The sequence below is a fragment of the Mixophyes fleayi genome, chromosome 6 (assembly GCF_038048845.1).
Source record: "Mixophyes fleayi isolate aMixFle1 chromosome 6, aMixFle1.hap1, whole genome shotgun sequence".
Classification (NCBI taxonomy): Eukaryota; Metazoa; Chordata; class Amphibia; order Anura; family Limnodynastidae; genus Mixophyes; species Mixophyes fleayi.
The window spans coordinates 134,902,305-134,922,557 of record NC_134407.1 but is presented as its reverse complement, the minus strand read 5'-3'; the positions used below and the strand labels follow the sequence as shown (position 1 = coordinate 134,922,557).

General features: G+C 36.7%; 1 protein-coding gene across 1 annotated transcript; it reads left to right on the top strand.

The window, feature by feature from the left end:
* Positions 1 to 1,081: 1,081 nt before the first annotated feature.
* Positions 1,082 to 19,565, top strand: CBLN4 (cerebellin 4 precursor). The gene is made up of 3 exons (XM_075176473.1): positions 1,082 to 1,838; positions 5,203 to 5,319; positions 17,360 to 19,565. Exons 1-3 carry the CDS (start codon positions 1,530 to 1,532, stop codon positions 17,555 to 17,557), a joined length of 624 nt encoding a protein of 207 aa, XP_075032574.1. The 5' UTR covers positions 1,082 to 1,529; the 3' UTR covers positions 17,558 to 19,565.
* The last annotated feature ends 688 nt before the right edge of the window (positions 19,566 to 20,253 follow it).

Here is a 20,253-nt window from a genome sequence, read left to right as displayed (position 1 = left end):
GCTCTTTAGTCCTTGTGGAACTAAATTTTACCATGCCCTTCACATGCTGGAATTTCTATAGCTGTAAAGCTACAAGTTGTCAAATCTTTTCTATAGACAGTTTACACCAGTATCAAGTTCTTTCATGTCCCACTATACTACGGTAAAATGCATGACAACTATCTAATATTGCTAAGAAATCACAGTGCAGATAACTTTTCATTCCTTGTAAAGATTTATATAATATTAAACTACGTTGACTAATGATACCGAACTGTGTGCAATTGTCTCAATTCTACTGTGCAAAAATGTAGTACTTTAATCTCTTTTATAGATTCCGCAGATAATGCGTACGCAGTTCCCTGATCTGACCACTTGGCAGCGCCAGCAAATAAAGCAGAACGGCATTAATCCTCACAGAAAGATTGTCAATAGTGTTCTGGTGAGAGGACTGATAATTGTTTTACATATATCTACCCTGTGCTGGGTCATTTCAGATTTCATTAAGATAATCAGTATTAGTGATTTAGCGCAAATTCCGTTTCAATTCACATCGACAGTGTACGTATTAAATCATCCAACTTTACATATTTTGCATACCAAGAAAACGATTCACCCGCATATACATTGTGGGCACTGCGACTTACCAATTAATAAATATCATAGTGTTCCTATTTGCTACAGTCGGTCTGCCAAAATAGCATAGACTTGTATTTCTGAAGAGTTACAGTTCTGCCAAGACTGGTGTGTGTTTGTTTATATGCATGTATATATATATATATATATATATATATATATATATATATATATATATATATATATATATATATCTATCTATATCTATCTGGCATACAGAGTCACGTACTATTTCAGTAGGCGTCTAGTTGTTTTATTTAATGACATATTATGATACAAGTTGATTTCCTTTAAAATATACAGCTGAACTTTTGCACAGAGAAAGGTTAATGTTATAAATAGGTTGATTCAGAGCCGATCTTAATTGATAAATAAGAAGTAAGCAGCCCCCACCTCATATCTAATTATATGCAGCCAGCGCTATATCGGCTGCGATAGTTCAGCAGGCTGAGGGCTGAGCTACTTTATAATGACATAACGCTTTGGGGAATTGTGGCAAGGAGTAGAATTTGCGCGCACCCTGGCAATGAAATCAGACACAGGATCTAGGCTGCTGGCAGCAGAGAGGATCTACCTCTGTAATCAATACAACAGTACGTTCAGACTTCAGCGCATACACAGGATGATCTGATAGAGGGGAGAAATCATGGCAACGTCAAATCTGCTGCCTCTTCTTCATGAGCCTCCTCATCAATAATTCACTTTAGTGCCTTTGGATGCAGAGTTGGGGGGAAAAACAGGATCAGGAAGTGTTTAATATTTTGGAAGTGGACAGGACAAAACGCAAAGACTTTTTCTTTGAGAGAGGGGGACATTTTGGAAACTGTGAAGCTTTCTCTTTCCCCCCTCTATTTTTCTGTACAGCTAAAAGTGGGTGAGTGAGAAGAGAGGAAGAGAGAAGATATAACCTCAGGATGATGGTGCTGAAAATGCTGCGCTCCTTTAAGGAGCTGTCTATGGTCCTGACAGCACTAACATGCGTTCTCTTACTCCACGCGTTACCTGTCCTGGCACAAAACGACACCGAACCTATAGTCCTGGAGGGCAAATGTCTGGTGGTTTGTGATTCCAATCCCGCTTCCGACTCCAAGGGCTCGTCTTCTTCACCTCTAGGGATCTCAGTAAGGGCAGCAAACTCCAAAGTTGCATTTTCAGCTGTCAGGAGTACCAACCATGAACCATCAGAGATGAGCAACAAAACTAGGATTATCTACTTTGACCAGGTAAAAAATAGATTAATAAATGTAACTGAGTTGATTTTTCACTTTGGTAGTTACATTTTGGCAGATCAGAATAATATTTGTATATTGTTATCATCAAATCAAACTGTTTGGATTGTAATTGTCTGGGGATTCAACAGGTGTGCTACATTGGTTTTTGATTGTGACTAAATCGTAATGCTAAATACTCTTTAGTGCACTGCAGCAAGAAGAGCCAGCAGGACTTAAACTCTAAGCCATATCTCCCCACCCCCCAGTACCTCAACACACCCACTGAATCTAAATACAGCACAACATCTGATAAATATTTCATACACTTTATTCCTGGTTGCTGTAATTAAGCATAAGTAAACATGTCACTATTTTAATGCCATATAGACTCTTTTGGTTGATATTCAGTGGTTTTACCAGTATGTTCCTTACCTCTGCTATGTAAGACCTGCATAGGGTCAACAATAACAGCTAATTTCTATGAATGGTTAATGGATTTAAAATATTTGCAGTTCCTCCACTAGGAATCAAACTTAGCAAAACTATATGTTTTATGAGAAACATAAATATGTTTACAGGAAAGGAAATATTTAATGATGGAGATTGTACTTTGCGCTGGTACCGTTTCAACAATCACATACATTGGTGTCTATGCTAAAAGATTATGAGATATGTTAGCATGGATAGAAAATAGCTGACTTTAGTTTTAGTTAGAGCTGAAAATGAGGATAGCATTTTAAAAGATGTTTAAAATAAATTATTAATGAATCCCACACTGCCAGTTTTATTTACTTTTTGAAAGCGAGGAAAGAGCTGCCAAATGTGTATTATTGAGGACGCAGCAGGGTATACTACATCCATAGATTGTCTCCGCATGGAAACAAAAAAACACATTAGCAAATACTGAGGAATCTCACTATGTGTGTTTTCACTAAACTAAAAACTGTTTCTCTCTCTCTTATTCTGCACAGGCTCCACATTTAATAAAGTCTTTTAAATGAACACCAATAAAATACCTGATATATTATGTCAAAGCCCTGTATTTTAATCAGGAAGTGAAGGGCTTACATATAGCTTTTTGGTAGTTTGCTGTCTGGGTGCCTACTGTTTAGTTTAGTCCTTCACATTTTAGTCCTTTAGAACTGTCATAACATTTGTGTAAATATTTCTTATATTATTTTTATGTCCACATCATAAGTGCATTTTTTTCACGTTAATCCTCATGTCTAAACATATTCACCAATTACCTTTTTTTGTCTATAAGTATTTAATAATAATCCTTTCTTGGATTTTACATGTATTTTATATACTATGGGCCACAAGTTGAAATACCCTGGCTTAGATTAAGCTGTGTATTACATTTCTTTTAAGTTTAGCATGGTTTAGTTAAATAGATAATGCAAATAATTTCCTAATTTCATCTGATTATAACCTGGACAAAACATAACAGGCAGGCAGGTCACCATTATATGTGCACCAGAAATGTCTAGTGCTCACTATGCTATTTACTGTTTTTGCGGGCCAAGGTCGCAATAGAGAGTCAAATTAAAGACTTTATATGTGTTTTGTGCTCTAGTGTCTAGGAAAACATGCAGTAAAGTATGAGGATTCTAGAGAAAGGGAAATAAATTGAATATATACACCTTCAAACAGTTTTTTTTAAAATAATTATCTTTTATTTTATTATAAAATTCATTACACCTAAGACATATATAAAACAAATAAGCCTGTAGTTTTACAGTTGCACTCAATAATGAAATATGTTAGAAAGGTGTGTAGGATTACATAGTACTCTCAATTCTACAGACACAGGCACTGTTAACCCTAAATTAATATGAGTTATATTGAGTCATTTTACTGTAATTACAGCTAGGCATGCTGCTTAGAAATTAGCTGAAGGGATAACTATCTGGGGGAATTTAGATTATGACTTCAGAATAACTTTGACAATGAATGAACATTTATTGCATGCTTTTATATAGTAGACACAAAAGTAAAGGTTATGAATCTACATCCATACGTTTTTATCTTAATGAGCAGAATACGTTCTTCCTTGAGCCTGTCAAAATGCGGTGCTCACTGTACTTGAGGTATATTCTGCTTTGGCTAATGCAGTATGCACACTGTTTCCATTTATCGGGAATATATTTATTTCATGATCTCTACTATGCTTTAAGAAACCGTAAAAGCAAAATACTTTATAATAATGCATTCTTCAGGATAGCATTAAACTTTTGAGTTATATGGCGGCCAAGCAGATTAGATTTTTCATATCTGTCTATTTGTGATACCTCCATGTATGTGTCCCATTACTTAGAGGGATTCAGTCTTCCTTCAAATCAGTCAGTTGTGCAAGTAAAGGATCTCTTGATTGAAAGAGGATTCTATAAGAAAGTATTTTCAGGAACAGAGTCTCATTAAATACCTCATTTATGCAGGAACTAGGAGATTAAAATAAAAATAGTATACATAGTAAATCAGCACATTCTTTAAACATGGACTACAGCTAATGTATTTCCAAAAGCTAACGGCAATTAAAACAACTATTGCCACAATTTTTATTTTATATTGCTGCAAACATGGTAGTATTTCTTATGACTAGATGAAAACCGTGAGTTGATATGAAGTTACTACTTCGTTTTAAATCCAGCACTAGTAATAAGGTTTCCTTTCTTATGGGATTGTAACAACTAGTCCCATTACAACTTACATTCTCCTGCTTCACATTTTATAATTGAGTATGACTTTATTTTATATTTTAATCTGTTGTGGGTGAGGAAATGTTGTAGTGTACATGTCCAAACTAATTTGATTAGTCTGTTCAAAGTAATACATTTACAGATGCAATCACCCAAATCTGTCAATCAATCAACCAATCAATCATGTTTGAGGCTTTTCTTGGTTTTGTAATGTGAAATGCTCTGAAAGTGTATCAGTATATATTTAGTTGAACCAGAACACTGTTTTGGAGATCTTGTGAGATGTTGGAAAATTAATAATATGCAAATTATCAGCATAATATGTGCTTTAAAAAACTTATGTAGTACATTACTTTCAGTACCTAGTACTTTCCGGCTCTGTCCAGCCATGTTTAAATTTAACTCCAAGATCACTTTCCTGGTTAAAGGTTGATTTATTGTGTTCTTGAAAACTTTGGCATAAACTCATGTAACTTAAAATGGCTATTCTCATAGGCAAATGTGAGCAGCTATTCTGATATAGGCAGAAGCTGATGGCAACTGCATATTAACCTATTCTTTGACAGGTATAAGCAACAGTTGCAAACTGATATATTACTAGGTGTGCTAAGTGAAATTAGATTATACAGGCAGACAGTGATAGAAGCTTCATAACCATTTATGTCTTTGTGTTCTAGATCTTAGTAAATGTGGGAAACTTTTTTACCCTGGAATCAGTCTTTGTGGCGCCAAGAAAAGGCATATACAGCTTCAACTTTCATGTTATAAAGGTTTATCAAAGCCAAACAATACAGGTATGTGTATATTCTAACTTACCATAGACTTGACCAGTATTTTTGTGTCGCAAAAATTAAAAACCTGGTCAGTCTATTTTGGCACATTTTGGGCTGGTCACATTCCAACATTAAATTCAGTTTATGCAGTACCAACATAATTAATACCTTGTTTTTTTTCCGGAAGACTTAGTTTGCTTATATATAATTTCACGACAAATCAAATCAACCCAAAATGACCAAAAAGTGGTTTCTTATTTAAAATTTATCTAGAAACAAATGTTTGTATTTTTTCTGGTTTTCACTTTAGCATCAGGCGACCTTTTCAAAACAGCAAAAAGCAGGATTCTACAGACAGGTTTTCATAATAAAATCTGCACTTGAAAATGTATTTATTTATTTTGACTTTTTGCGCGGTCTTGAATGATAGGCATGAATGTGTAGGGATAATATGGATAGACTGTGTTTAAAAATAGACAACCTAATGAATCAAATTAGGGTACCCTTGTTTTTATTGAAGTCAGGAGGGGGGGAGATCTTTGCATTTGAACACCCTCCATGTCTGGACTTATTAATGCAGTCTTTAGTGTAGGGTGTTATTGTTTGGTGATCACCATACAATAACTATTAAGGGGGCACATTAATTGAAAGAGGGAACTCCTCTCTTTCAAGTGAGTGTACCTCTGAATTCCTCCCCATCCCTAGACTTCTTAAAAATGTCTGTAGTGTAGGGGTTATTCGCTAGTGATCACACATGATCATCAGCGAATAGCTTCTCACAAGCCATATAGTTTGAAAGAGTGGACTCCCCTCTATCAAGTGAAAGGACCTCTGTCTTTACATGTGCTAATAATTCAAGTTATTGTCATCTACACCCCATACTATTACATGTTGTAAAAATAGAAATAAAAAGAATATAAATTGTGAAAAACACACAATCTCTGGGCCTTGGCAAAACCATGTTACATTGGATGGGGAGGTAAATTTAAAATGTGGGGACAGATTTATAGTTGGGGGAGGGTATATCCTAGATCAACTTTAAATTTCAGTGTAAAAATACAGATATCAAGTATCTGTGTGCTACATGAAACAGTACCCAGTATTTAACTTACATGCAAATTATAAACTAATTTGCACCCTTGCGTTGTAACATGATTTGTCCCTAAGAAAATGTACTTCTTTTTTTTCCTTACTTTCCTAAATGAGTGAAGCCCTCTGTGTCACTTTTACATTTATTGTTTATTATATAAAGTATATAAATATACATTTAGTATCCCTTTAAATGTTAGATGGTGCAAATGAAACATTTTTGGGTTAAATTAATTGTGTTAAAGTAGCTAAAGGAAGAAATATTTTACAGTGTATTATTTATATTTTTGTACATTTTTCTCTGTATAAAATTTACTTACATAGAATGAAACGTTGTTTTTATTCTGGATGAAAATGATGCAACTCAAAAATGTAAAAAAAATATTAACACATCTTAGGTTTCAAGTAAGTAAGGGCCATAAGCATCCCATTTAGCATGTTTTATTTTGACATTTTAAAGTTTGAGGGTTTTTTTTCATACAATGCCTATACATAAATCTAACACTGAATGAAACCCATAGTGCCTTTTCATGCAGAACCCACACAAAATCAGTGGCCTTGACATCAATGTAACGTTTTGTGTGAAGGAATTGCTATTGAAATAATGTTCTATGAAAATGTCTGTGGTTCTCTACAGAGACTCATGCTGGGTGCTGAGCAGTCACTGACAATTGTCGTTCAGTTAAACTCTTGGGGTCATTTATGTAAAACACAGATATGCAGCATATATGTTTTTTTTACAAATGTGCCTATTTATTGTGTGTGAGTTTTATTACTTGACAATCCTGTCTTTTTAAAATAAACAATATAGGTTTGCAGGGACCAAGTTCTCATCAATTTTTTTGTCCTAAAATGTTTTAAATCTTTCTATCTATCTATCTATCTATCTATCTATCTATCTATCTATCTATCTATCTATCTATCTATCTATCTATCTTTTGGGTTCATTTGGTTAGGTTGATGTCAGTTTTCCTCCCAGGTGCTAATATTTCTAGTTAAATCCCTTGACACATTTATCATATTATAAATAAATTAAATGTGAATTGTCTTTCCAGCAGCAGTTCATGTGGACAATTACGTAGCATGAATAGACAGCTGAGACTTTATAGAAAATAATTAAAACGCTAATGTTTCATTTCTATCAGCTGGAGAGGTAATTCCGCAATCAGCCAATCAGAAGCAGCTACATAGTAGTGCTTGTGGTCATCATAGTCATGGTGTATTCTTGCACCAGCCCTCCAGCACCAGCAAACCTTTGCTAGCCATCCCTTGCCTACTCTTGCCCAGGGCTGTCTTAATGCATGGGCACGCTGGGCAATTGCCCAGGGGCCCCACGAGCATCAAAATGTTTAGGTGGACTTATCACCTCAGTATCAGCTGTTATCTGTACATGCGATCTTGCTGTTGCGAATACGTATCATGACCTTGATGAAAACAACGTATACATACTAATTGTACATAAGTGGGTGAGTGGTTGTGTAGGTAAGGTCCCAGTGCACGGCTTTGTCTGGGGGCCTATAATGCTGTCAAGATGACCCCGCTCTTGCCTACCACTTTCCGTCTCTCCAGGCATAAAGAGAAGACATAAGTAGAAGAATTACAAACATTTTGACATGGATGTATATGTACATCTTGTAGGCACAAAAAAATATGTGAAAGTACCAAAATACATATCTTACACAAACAGATGTACATCCAACTCTAAATCAGCCCAGATGTGTGCAGATATGGTGGGGAGATTAGGTGTATAAATTAGCTGTGCAGGTATGATGTGCAGATTGGGAGTACAGATATGTAAGGAAGATATGAAGTGCAGATGTGGTGTGCAGATAAGGTGTTGAAATTGGGTGTTTAGATTAGGTATGCAGATGAGGTTTGCAGATGTGACGTGCAGATGAGGTATACAGATGAGGTGTACAGATGGGTGTACAGACTGGGTGTTTAGATTAGGTATGCAGGCAAGGTGTGCCGATATGGTATGCAGATGTGGTGTGCAGATAAGGTGTATAAATTAGGTATGTAGACTAGATATGCAAACAAAGTGTACAGATGGGGTGTACAGATAAGGTGTACAGATTCTGTGTGTAGATTAGGTATGCAGATGTGGCATGCAGGTGTTGTGTGCATGGGAGATGTGCAGATTGGGAGTACAGATGTGTAGTGCAAATATGATGTGCAGGCATGATGTGCAGATGTGGTGTGCAGATGAGCTGTACAGATGGGGTGTACAGATTTGGTTTACAGATTTGGTGTGTAGACTAGGTATGCAGACGAGGCGTATGGATGAAGTGTACAGATGGGGTGTGCAGATGAGGTTTACAGAATCAGTATGCAGATTTGGTATGCAGATGAGGTGTGCAGTTGTGATAGATTCCATAAAAAAATTAATGAAAACATTTCTGCTGTTACTCATTTAAAAGTGCTATTTTCTATTTGTGATTTTACGGTTTAAAATAATGAACATATCATTCATTCCACTCTTTCATTTATTTTCATAGAGCTGTTTTGTAGATTAGTGCATTAGTTTATCAAATTAATGCATCAGATTACTTTTAAAATAAATAAAACATTAATTACATTCCCAATTGCATTTTTTTTATCCTTATATCCTTATTTAGTTTCATCTGTAGTTGAAATGTCAAAATGGTTCTCCTTTAAGAGTGACAAATTATTAGAAATAATGTTTGTAAAATAATGTGTTGTGTGTTTGTGTTTTATTACTTGACAATACTTTATTTTTTTTAAATAAACTGTGCTAGTTAACAAAGGGTCATGTTCTCATAATGGCCATCGAAGGGCCTATTAGCTGAGGAAGAGCAGAGTGGTGAGGAAAAGAGTTGCATCCACTGGGAATCAGCCAATGCTATGCTGTTGATAGAGCTCACTGCGCTAAAGTCCAACAGCCAATAAGGGTCCTTTATAGAACAGGAAACTGAGCTTTTTCATATAATAACAGTGGAGGCTGATGGTCTATTACCTAGCAAGTGCACTTCCTTCTCTCCTCACAGTTACATCTTTCCAGTGTTAGTGTAAAGTATGGATGGACTAGGAGGGGCCTGGGAGGCCCAGTGTAAAATTTGCCACTGTTGGTTCAATAAATTATAAAATTTAAAGCATACCTCTCAACATGCAAGTTCCTGGCAGCGGGAGAGGGGGAGTTGTCACGTCTCAATGTGGGGAGTGACCACGTCACAATTGGGGTTTGACCACGACCCAGAGGGCTGCCTAACGCTGTCCTTGCTGATAAATTTTGGTCCACAGTTCTCATTGAGATTTTTATTAGAAAGGTTTATCTACCTAAAGGTATCTATGGAATTAGGTGGAATGTCTCTAGCAGTGATATCTATATCATACCACATACTGCACTAGCTGTTTGGAGGCAGGGCTGAACATCAGAATAATTTACAGCGAACAAGTGGGACAACAAAGAACAGTGTGAATAGATGCTGCAGACAGTGCTAAGTTAGTTTCTGAGAAATGAGCCTCAACTTTATCACCTCTCCTGCACTGGGAGAGGATATTGGGAGAGGATTCAGTGCAGCTTCAGCAGAGCTGACTACTCCAGAATGGCAGGGTTCCCTGTGCCTCCATATTTCTGTTAGTTATGGAGAGAGGGGTTGGTGAGTAAAATGAAATCCTTTAAGCATCCACTGGGAGATCACTGAGGAGGGGTGTGGTGGGAAGGCGGATGGCGGAGTTTGTATGTTCTCACCGTGTTTGCGTGAGTTTCCTCCGGGTGCTCCAGTTTCCTCCCACACTCCAAAAACATACTGGTAGGTTAATTGTCTGCTAGGGAATTTAGACTGTAAGCCCCAATGGGGCAGGGACTGATGTGAGTGAGTTCTCTGTACAGCGCTGCGGAATCAGTGGCGCTATATAAATAAATGGTGATGATGATGATGATGGGGACAGGGCCAAATTGCAGCGATTCGCTAAGCCTCGCCCCCTCCGCCCATGCACCCTTCCATGCCAGCTCTGAAGTGGGCAGATGCGGGAGAATTGACAGCTCTCCCGGGATTCTGGGAGACCTACTCGGAATTCGGGAGTCTCCCGGACATTCCGGGAGAGTTGGCATGTATGCTATAGCAGGAAAACACGCTGCATAGGTTCTCCCTGCCATAATGCCAAACAAAATTGCCTCTTTATACTAGGGTGATTGGGCCCGCAAAAAAAATGCAGACACCCCTCCCCTAGGTATAAGCAGGCCCATGCAGAAAAGCAGTAGGGCAGAAAAGCAGTAGGGCTCCTCCCACACCTCTAGTGCAGATAGTGTGGGGTATGTGTGTTAAAAACCAACAAAAGAAAAACATTTTGCCTGTGGTGCACTATAGGTTCCAGCATGCCCAAGCTGCCAATAACTGTTTGGGCCGGATGTGGTCACATTTCCAACACTGGATGAAAATGCCGACACTTCCATTCTAGGGACAGCTTGAAGATGTCAGCAGTGTGATTGTCGACATTCACAATGTTGAGAATCACAATGTCGACATTAATAGATCAGCAGATAGGTTAACTGCTGACATTTCCAGTATCTACATTTAGTACCCAACCTGTTTGTACATGCTGGTGTTTGTAGTACTAGCATACCCATGGCTGTCAGGGTATGCTGGCATCCAGGGAACCTGCTGGGACCTGTAGTGCACCAGGGGAAAATGTAAATAAAGCACAAACACACAGAATTAAAAATAAAAGTATTTGAAAAAAATAAACAGTCTAACACATCCCTCATTCTCCCTATTTATTGCTCACCTATATCCAGACAGGCAGCCATCACATCCTCTTCACTTGTTATAAATCCATGGATCCTGGGCTTGGCAAAACAAGCAACCATAATACCTAACACTGTGCTAGCTCACTAAGAGTTCCCATCGCAAATGAGCTCTTAGTGCAGTACAATCACGGAATTCAGCGTAACTTGTGAAATATACAGTATGCAATTTGAGTACTATTCTGATTTACACATATTTTTAAATACAGGTGGATGTAAATCCTAATTAAACTAGTGGATGCAATTTATGCTTAACGCTAGAAGCATAAATTGTATCCAACGCTACATCATGCCCGCAGTGCTTTTATTTTACCCTTGACGCTCTTATTAGCACAGCGCACTCCTAAATTAAGTAATTATAAATCTGATGTTAATGAGTTTATATTATTTGTCACTTTTAAGTACACTTTTTTGCATGTAGTTGCCTCTAAAGAAAGAGGATTTTCTCATTTTGCTCTCTTTTGGTCTTTTGTAATCTCTCCCTCTAATTTACTGTAAAACTCATCCATTAATTTGATACTACACTTAACTGATTTATCTATACAATCTTCATAGTCCACATTTATTATGCATAGTTATGAAAATGAACATAATGTGATATGTACAGTGTTATTGCACCTATTATGGTGCAATAATTAGTAAAAAAAAAAGTGCTAGATAGAAGTTAATGGGAATTATGGAGCTCTCTAATGTATTGCAATGGCTAGTTGTTTAATTTTACATACAAATCCATACCCAAAAAATTCTGTTTGCTTACTGCTAACTCTGGTTTCAAAACAGACGGATTGTAATGACAATTCCTAAAATCTGTTATGGTTTTTTTTCCCAAAGATAAACATGCAGAAATGAAGATAACTCATCAATACCCCCCCCCCCCCCTCAATTGTTGAGTCCTAGAAAGAAAATGAAATAAAAAAAAATGTTGCTGAAAATGTGTTATCATACTATAGTATGCAGAATTTGGAAAATAATAATTTCCATAAAAAAACAATGGGACATTGGGATTCACTTTTGATGCTACAAAAAAAACTTTATAAAGTACAATTGTCTATTCAGTAATCGGGACTTTGACTGTTTATTAATGCTGAAACAGTATTTTGCTGCGTCATCCAGCAAATAATGCACAATATATTCCAGAAAAATGTTAAAATAAAAAAATACTGTTGTATGTAGATATGTATTTCTTTGGTTTGCAGTGTTATAAAACACAGAAACCAGAAACATTTACTAAGCTGTAGCTTGTTCCACACATACATTTAAAAAAATGTGCCAGACAAAATGATTGCCACCTTTTAGAAAATAGTTAGAAATAATTAGATTTCAAGCAAGTGATTTCTTTCACTTTGGAATTGAATTCACCTATGGTGAGTAGTAGGTGATGGCAATATAAAAAACCTACATTAAATAAGCTTGAATAAAGCGAGGGTATCATTTTCCTGTTTTGTGTGACTGTGTGTACTTCAATGAGCATGGAGAAAAGATAGAAAGTCAGAAAAATGTCTGAGGAGGTCAACCAGAAGAATATAGCCAAGCATGGCTAAAATCAAAGCTACAAATCAATCTCCAGAGACCTTGATGTTCCCATTTCTACCACACATAATGTTTTTAGAAGTATAAGGCACATGACACTTTAGCCAATCTTCCTGGACGTGGACACAAGATAAAATGTTATCGAAGAATAGTGGAGAAAGCATCTCCATCAACTGCCAAACAGTTTTAAGCTGACCTTCAGACACAAGGTACGACAGCTTGAACTCAAATGAAAGAGAGTGAGAGACATAAGAAAGCCCAATTGAAGATTGCCAAAACACACCTGAACAAGCCAAATTCCTTTTATGAGAATCATCATCATCATCATCATTTATTTATATAGCGCCACTAATTTCGCAGCGCTGTACAGAGATCTCATTCACATCAGTCCCTGCCCCATTGGAGCTTACAGACTAAATTCCCTACTATAGACACACACTCACACACAGACAGAGAGGGAGACAGACAGACAGAGAGATAGAGACTAGGGTTAATTTTGATTGCAGCCAATTAACCTACCAGTATGTTTTTGGAGAAGAATGTTCTTTTGAAACATAAGACCAAATTAGAGCTTTTTGATAAAGCACATTATTAGTATTTTTACAGAAAGTAAAAAAAGCTTTCAAAGAAATATACCTTCTTACAGTCAAATATGTGGATGAGGTTCGATGATGTTTTGGGTGGCTTACTAGGTGCCTTGAATGTGGGCATGACATGATGAGATCTGGAGATTACCTGGGTCATTTGGGAGAGCAATATTGAACCCAGTGTTGGAAAGCTGGATTCTTTCAGCAGGACAATGACCCAACCACACTTCAAAAAGCACCCAGGAATGGTTCAAGACAAGACACTGGACTGTCCTCATGTGGCCAGCAATTAATCCAGATCTAAATCCATTAAAACCCCTGTGGAGACATCTGAAAACAGCAGTTTGGAAAAGACGCCCTTCAGATCTGGGAGAACTTAAGCAGTTTGCACAAGAAGAGTGGACCAAAAGACCAGTAGAGAGGTGCAGGATGCTCATCCATGCCTCTACAAAGCGGTTGACTGCAATTATTTTTAATAATGGCTGTGCTGCCAAATATTAAGTCTAGGGTGCCAATCTTTTTGTCCATGCTATTTCTTTTCATTGTTTAAGGGATATACAGCATTAAATTGAGAATGGAATGAAAAGCAAAGGTTCCGTAATATTGACAGAGAAAGAATTGCGGAGGCCAAATACTGTTGTTAATTTCAATTTAGAGATTAAATTGTGAATCGTTTGAAAAAGTACAAGGGTATTGCTCTAATATTTTTGATTATGATTATAAATTGATATCTAATGCTTAGATAACATCACCTTTAGCTCTGTTCTTTTTTGTTGTTTAAATTATTTAATATACAATATAGAGTATGTATTATTGTCCTTTAAATAAAAAGGATTTACTCTTTTTTTTTTCGCTTTTAAATATAGGTCATCTATAGTTTGCTTTTGGCCTTTTGCAAAGACTTCCTCTAATTCTCTGTAAAATTCCCAAATTAATTTGATACTGCACCTAACTATTTTTATAGTCTATATTCATGAAAATGAATATTATGTGATATGTACAAGTGTTGAATACAATTCCCGCTTATGGAGATCTAGTAAGATATATTGCAGTAGCTAGTTCCATTTATCTCTTTCTAATTCTAACTACGGCTTCAAAACAGCCACATCTTAATGACAATTCTACAATCTATTACATTTCCCAAAGGAAAACAAGCTGCAATTAAGATAACAGTCCAAACGTCTGTTAAATAATCAGGACTTTGCCTTTTTATATATACTAAGGGACTTTCTGTGTTCTATATCATTCATTGACAAGGTGGAGGTGTTAGCTTTGTATCCTAGTTAAAGAAGCCTATTGCAATGCAGTAGAATATGAAAGTTGACATTTTCTACATTGAGATGCAGGGCCTGATAAACCACTAGGCTGACCAGGCTGCAGCCTGGGGCGCTGGGTCCCAGGGGGCGCTGCACTGTGGGTATTTTTATTTTTATTTTTTTTTAAAAAAAAATTTTCATTTTTTTTTTTTTTTTACATATTTTTTTTTTTTTTTCATTCAGTTTTTTTTTCGGGGTGGGGGAGGGGGGGTCGCAGCTGGGGATCGCCGCAGGGGGGGGGGGGGATCGCCGCGGGGGGGTGGAGGGCTCGACGATCAAAAGCATTGGTGGTCAGTGGTTAGCAACACACAGCCAATCGCCAGGCTGCCTGTTGCTGTGCAGCAGACAGGAAGCAGGACATCTTCACTTCCTATCTGCTGATCTGAGGAGAGGAGCGACGCTGGCACAACTACAGGTAAGTAAAGGGGGAACTGCCCTGCATATCTATAGGGAGGGGGGGGACTGCCCTGCATATCTATAGGGAGGGGGGGGAACTGCCCTGCATATCTATAGGGAGGGGGAACTGCCCTGCATATCTATAGGAAGGGGGGGGGGAACTACCCTGCATATCTATAGGGAGGGGGGGGACTACCCTGCATATCTATAGGGAGGGAGAGGGGGGACTGTCATGCATATGTATAGGGAGGGAGAGGGGGACTGTCATACAAATCTATAGGGTGGGAGGGGGGGGCTGCCATGAAAATCTATAGGGAGGTAGAGAGGTTGATATGTATGAAGGAGGGCAGAGGAGGGGGGCTGATATATGTGACTGGGGGAGTTTTGATGTGACGGGGGGGGGATAGCTAGCTAGCAGAGTGGAGGTAAGGAAAATAGCTGCAAGGGGGATGGATGCAGGGTGGGAGGTAAAGAAAATGGCTGCAGCAGGGGTTAAGGAAAATGGCTGTGCGGGGGGGTTGTGGTTAAGGAAAATGGCTGCAGGGGCTTTTTAAAAAATAGAGCAGCTTTGGGGGGCAGAATCTCATGATTGTGTGGTGGTCACATGGGTGGTCTCAGCAATCACTAGAATACTAAATATTAGATGGGGCTGGTAGAGGTTTGTATTTGATTGACAACAAATATTCAGATATTGCTTATATATGCCTGTCCAATGGGGTACTTTTAGCTGGCCATAATGGAGTGTTTTGTTTTAACTAAAGGGCCTAATCATTCAGGGTTTGCATTATAATACATTTTTGCATTTTCAAAAAAGGACGCCAACTTTCCAGAAGCCAACGAGAGGATAACAAAGTTGCAAGAGAGAAGAGCAAGGACAGGTAAGAGACAATGGCACAATCTGTCTAAATTTGAATGCTGGAGAATACACCTGAACATTCATATTCAGGAGTGTTCCTATACACCTATATATTCGGAGGAGGGGGGGGGGGGGGCGCTGCGGCCGTATTAGCCTAGGGCGGCCAGAACCCTTAATCAGGCCCTGTTGAGATGGTTGTCAAGGAATGAACATTGCATCACAGGCAGCGCTAGATGAGGAAGTTTATTATATTTTTTAAAATTAAATTTGAAAATGTATTAGATGGAATGCCTTAATTATGTAATATACAATCTACAGTATGTATTGTCAATAGAGTCATCAATAGACCTCAATTTGAACCATTGGTTTGAAATTACCACTTTGCATTCAAGATTTTTTGCTATTTAAATATTATTTTCAAGTACTAAAAATAATTTTCAGTTACAAAAATAAATAAATAAGAAATGTTTGTTTTGAAGGTGGTTCACACATGTGTGAAACACCTCAACGGTGCACAAACCGGCTTCAACTTGTTCAAGCTGGCTCAAATGTAGTCAAATCTGTTAGAATTTTTTTAATGGTTCCAAAATTTTAGAAATGAATGCAAATTTTTTCAATTATCATCCAATCTGACAAACGAAATGTGGCAGATTCAAGAATTTCTAACTGTCAGCCAAGAAGTCCTATGCAAGATTGCTACTAACACAAATAAAGAATCGATGCCTTGATAGAAAAAACATACAGATGGCACACTTTAGTTTTGGCTTGATGGCATGATCTGGTGATCCTGTAAGTGTTTTTGGGACACTGGAACATCCTATAATAACCCTACAGCTCAATTTTATTTTAATGGCAGTGGTGGAATTAATAGCACAAATGATGGTCTGTGTGATGGTCAACTATGCTGTTTATCAACAAGAACAATGCTTCTTCTATTCACAAGAGTTATATTAAGTGTTGCAAGTTTCCTTAAAGAGAAGGGGCCTGATTCATTAATGATCTTAACTTAAGAAACTTCTTATTTCAGTCCTGGACAAAACCATGTTACAATGCACGGGGTGCAAATTAGTATTCTGTTTTGCACATAAGTTAAATACTGAATGTTTTTTCATGTAGAACACAAATCACAACTTTAATTTCAGTGTACAAATAAGCTATCAAGTTTTTGTGTGCTACATGAAAAAACAGTCAGTATTTAACTTATGTGCAAAACAGAATACTAATTTGCACCCCTTGCATTGTAACATTGTTTTGTCTAGGAGACTGAAATAAAAAGTTTCTTAAGTTAAGATCCTTAATGAATCAGACCCATGGTGTTCATTTGCTCATATCAACCAAAGAAAAGGTTCTCTACATTGTTTTAAACGTTACTAAATTAAAAAGAAAATGAAAAAATAAACTACTTTTAAAGGCAGAAGAAAGAAGATGTTTGAATCTTTTTATGTCAGTGTATACTTTAATGTATTCATTGCGTTTTTAGCAATAACTTTTTATTCTACCACTGTCTCTTATACTCTAGGTGAATTTGATGCTTAATGGCAAACCAGTCATTTCGGCTTTTGCTGGGGACAAAGATGTCACTCGCGAGGCGGCAACCAATGGAGTTCTGCTGTATTTGGATAAAGAGGACAAAGTTTACTTAAAGCTAGAAAAGGGCAATCTAGTTGGTGGATGGCAGTACTCTACATTTTCTGGCTTTCTGGTGTTCCCTCTGTAAACTTTGTAACAATCTCCATGGTGTAGGACAACAGAAAAACCTTCACCTTTGTTATTTGAAGATCATTCTTGTCATCAATGGGTTGGTGTCTCTTTACTGACTTCTCATGGTGGAATTTGGATTACACTTTGGCCGAATCCCAATAACATTTCAAAGAAAATATTTTGTGTGTTTGAAGTATATCTGGAATCCATAAGACAATGAATATATATGCCTAATGTTACAGTTTAATGCTGCCTGCAAGTTTTGTTCAGATTTCATTTAAAGGAATTGATTTGTCCTGAAAGGGAAAACATGGATTGACATGTTTTACGTGAAGGACAAAGTCTGTTTAGCTAAGCTTATGTTGCAGACTTAAATCAAGTATTGGTACTTTGCTTCTAAATAGCAAAAGCCTAAAATAATTTATAATGTAAGAATAAAACTACTAATAGGCTGCTATATTGGTTGTTATTATCCTGGTACCTTTGATTTTCACAATTGTTGTTAACTAAATAGATAATCAAATTTAAGGTTTTATATAGTCTAATGAGGGTGTAATGCTATCTTATTGGTCATTAGTTAACGCAAATCTCTTGATTATTTGAATGAAGAAAACTCTCCCACCAACTGGTAGATCTTTGGAAGTCCCACAACTGAAGTCTCTATTCTTCTTGAGATAAGGAACCCCACAATTTGTGGCAAGTCTAGAAGAATTTTGTGTAGTGTGTCTTGCTAGCTGAATTCACATGATTGAATGGGTGCCAAAAACTCAAATCAAGTGATTTGTGTGATCTCCACCATTTTTCCCCAAAATTGCTATATTAAAGCATTCTGAATTGCTGAAATGAAATTCCAAGGATGTCTTTGGCAAATAGATCAAAATATTAAAAGGTAATAGTTCCCCTTTAAACTTTCCTTCTATTTCATAGTCTAATTTGTGGAAGTCTGAAATGTTTTTGCAGCAAAATATTCTTAAGCAGCATGTTCCAACAGTAAAACAAATAGATCATAACAATGACAAAAAAATGCTTACCCGACATTCAAGTGATCCATCTTGCAGAGCTCGGCAGAAGCAGCTTTGCCCTGCAGGATGGCTCAATCTCACTTCTCAAGTTTAATTAGCATGATTGATCATATGCACTTTATTAGAAACATGGGGATATTTTCTACCTACAGAATCACTTTATTAGCCTGAGAAGAGGATCCTATTTGTATTTACTATTTTGTCTTATTATTTATATTTTACACATACCTTATCAGTTGATGCCTTAAAATGATTAAACTATCATTAATTATCAGATTATTATATATGAGCTGTTAAAAAAAAAAATCAATCCGTAGAGATGCGTTAGTTAATATTAGTCAGTATATTTGTAGAGTTAAAAAAAAATAGATTTTACTGTCACATCTCAGTGTTGAAATGATATATAATAAAGGTTAATATGTGATAGAAGTTTTGACCTTTGGGTTTTGAAAACATACATGATACGGTCTGTTGCTTTATTTGATATATTTATTGCTTGGATTGGTGAGTGCCTCAGGCTTAGAGTAAGCATACTGATAGGTGACAGGGAAATACCAATTACTGCAAGCTAAATACCTTAATCCTCAATATATTTTCACACAAAAAATAAATGAAAAGAAAAAAAAACATAAGGAAGAATATTTGAGGAGAAAAAGGATTTGGGGAGAAATTAACCCTGCATAGACTTCAACAGAAATTTAAATAGATAAAATGAACGCAACAATATTGTCACTTTCATGGAGCATATTATGTTTGGAGGTTTGATTGGTCAAATAAATGTGTTGCTGTTTTTACAATTGTATTTGTCACTTACTGTAGGAGTGTGCTTTTATTGTATGACAGAAAACAAGTTTTGTTTGAGTTAACGGATACTTATGTTTCTCATGAAATGCTCAACCAATTAAACCTCAAAAAGTGTGTCCCCTTTCAGACCTTTCTTGAATGTATTAGATTGTAATTGTAACTGCACATGTATAAAAGAGTTCTATCACAGTCTACCAATTCTGCAGTGTGACTGTTCTAATTGGGCTTATAGGAGATGAAGTTGGGTAGGAGAGAAGAGTGACTGATAAAGGGCAGAAGTAGAAAAAGCAGAATGGTAGGGGAATATGTTTTCTTTATTTTTTCTCTCAACATCTGAAGTTCGGAGCTTAAGCACAAAATTTCATGTTTGCAATTTTATTGTATCTGATCTTACAATTTTGTGCTTAGTGAATCTGGGAAGTTCATATGTGTAATGTACCTAATTAAGCTTTGATATTGCCCTTTGAAATGGACAATAGGAACCCTTATGTTAAAGCAAACAAGCAGGGTTTGCTAGGAAAAGAATTTCTGTATGAAATTATTTACTTAAATTGAGGTTAGTAAAAGAAGTAAAAATTTGTTATTCTGCATAGAAGGTGGTCTAGGAATTTAATTTAATTCAATGTTGATTATATTAACATGAACAACAAGATGAATGGATCTCTATATTTTAAATGTTAGTGTATTCTAAAGCGGAACAAACTTTTAAGTAGATGTGCGATTAAACCAGCTTGATCCTCTGTGTCTTATAGAATAATTCTCACACTTGTAAAGCTTGTAGTGATAGCTAATTCTATAATATTATGTTAAGTAAGTTCCTGCTAAAACACATCCCCAATGTGCATTTTCTCTAGTTAGGTAGTTTTTGCTTAGAGACCCTCCAGAA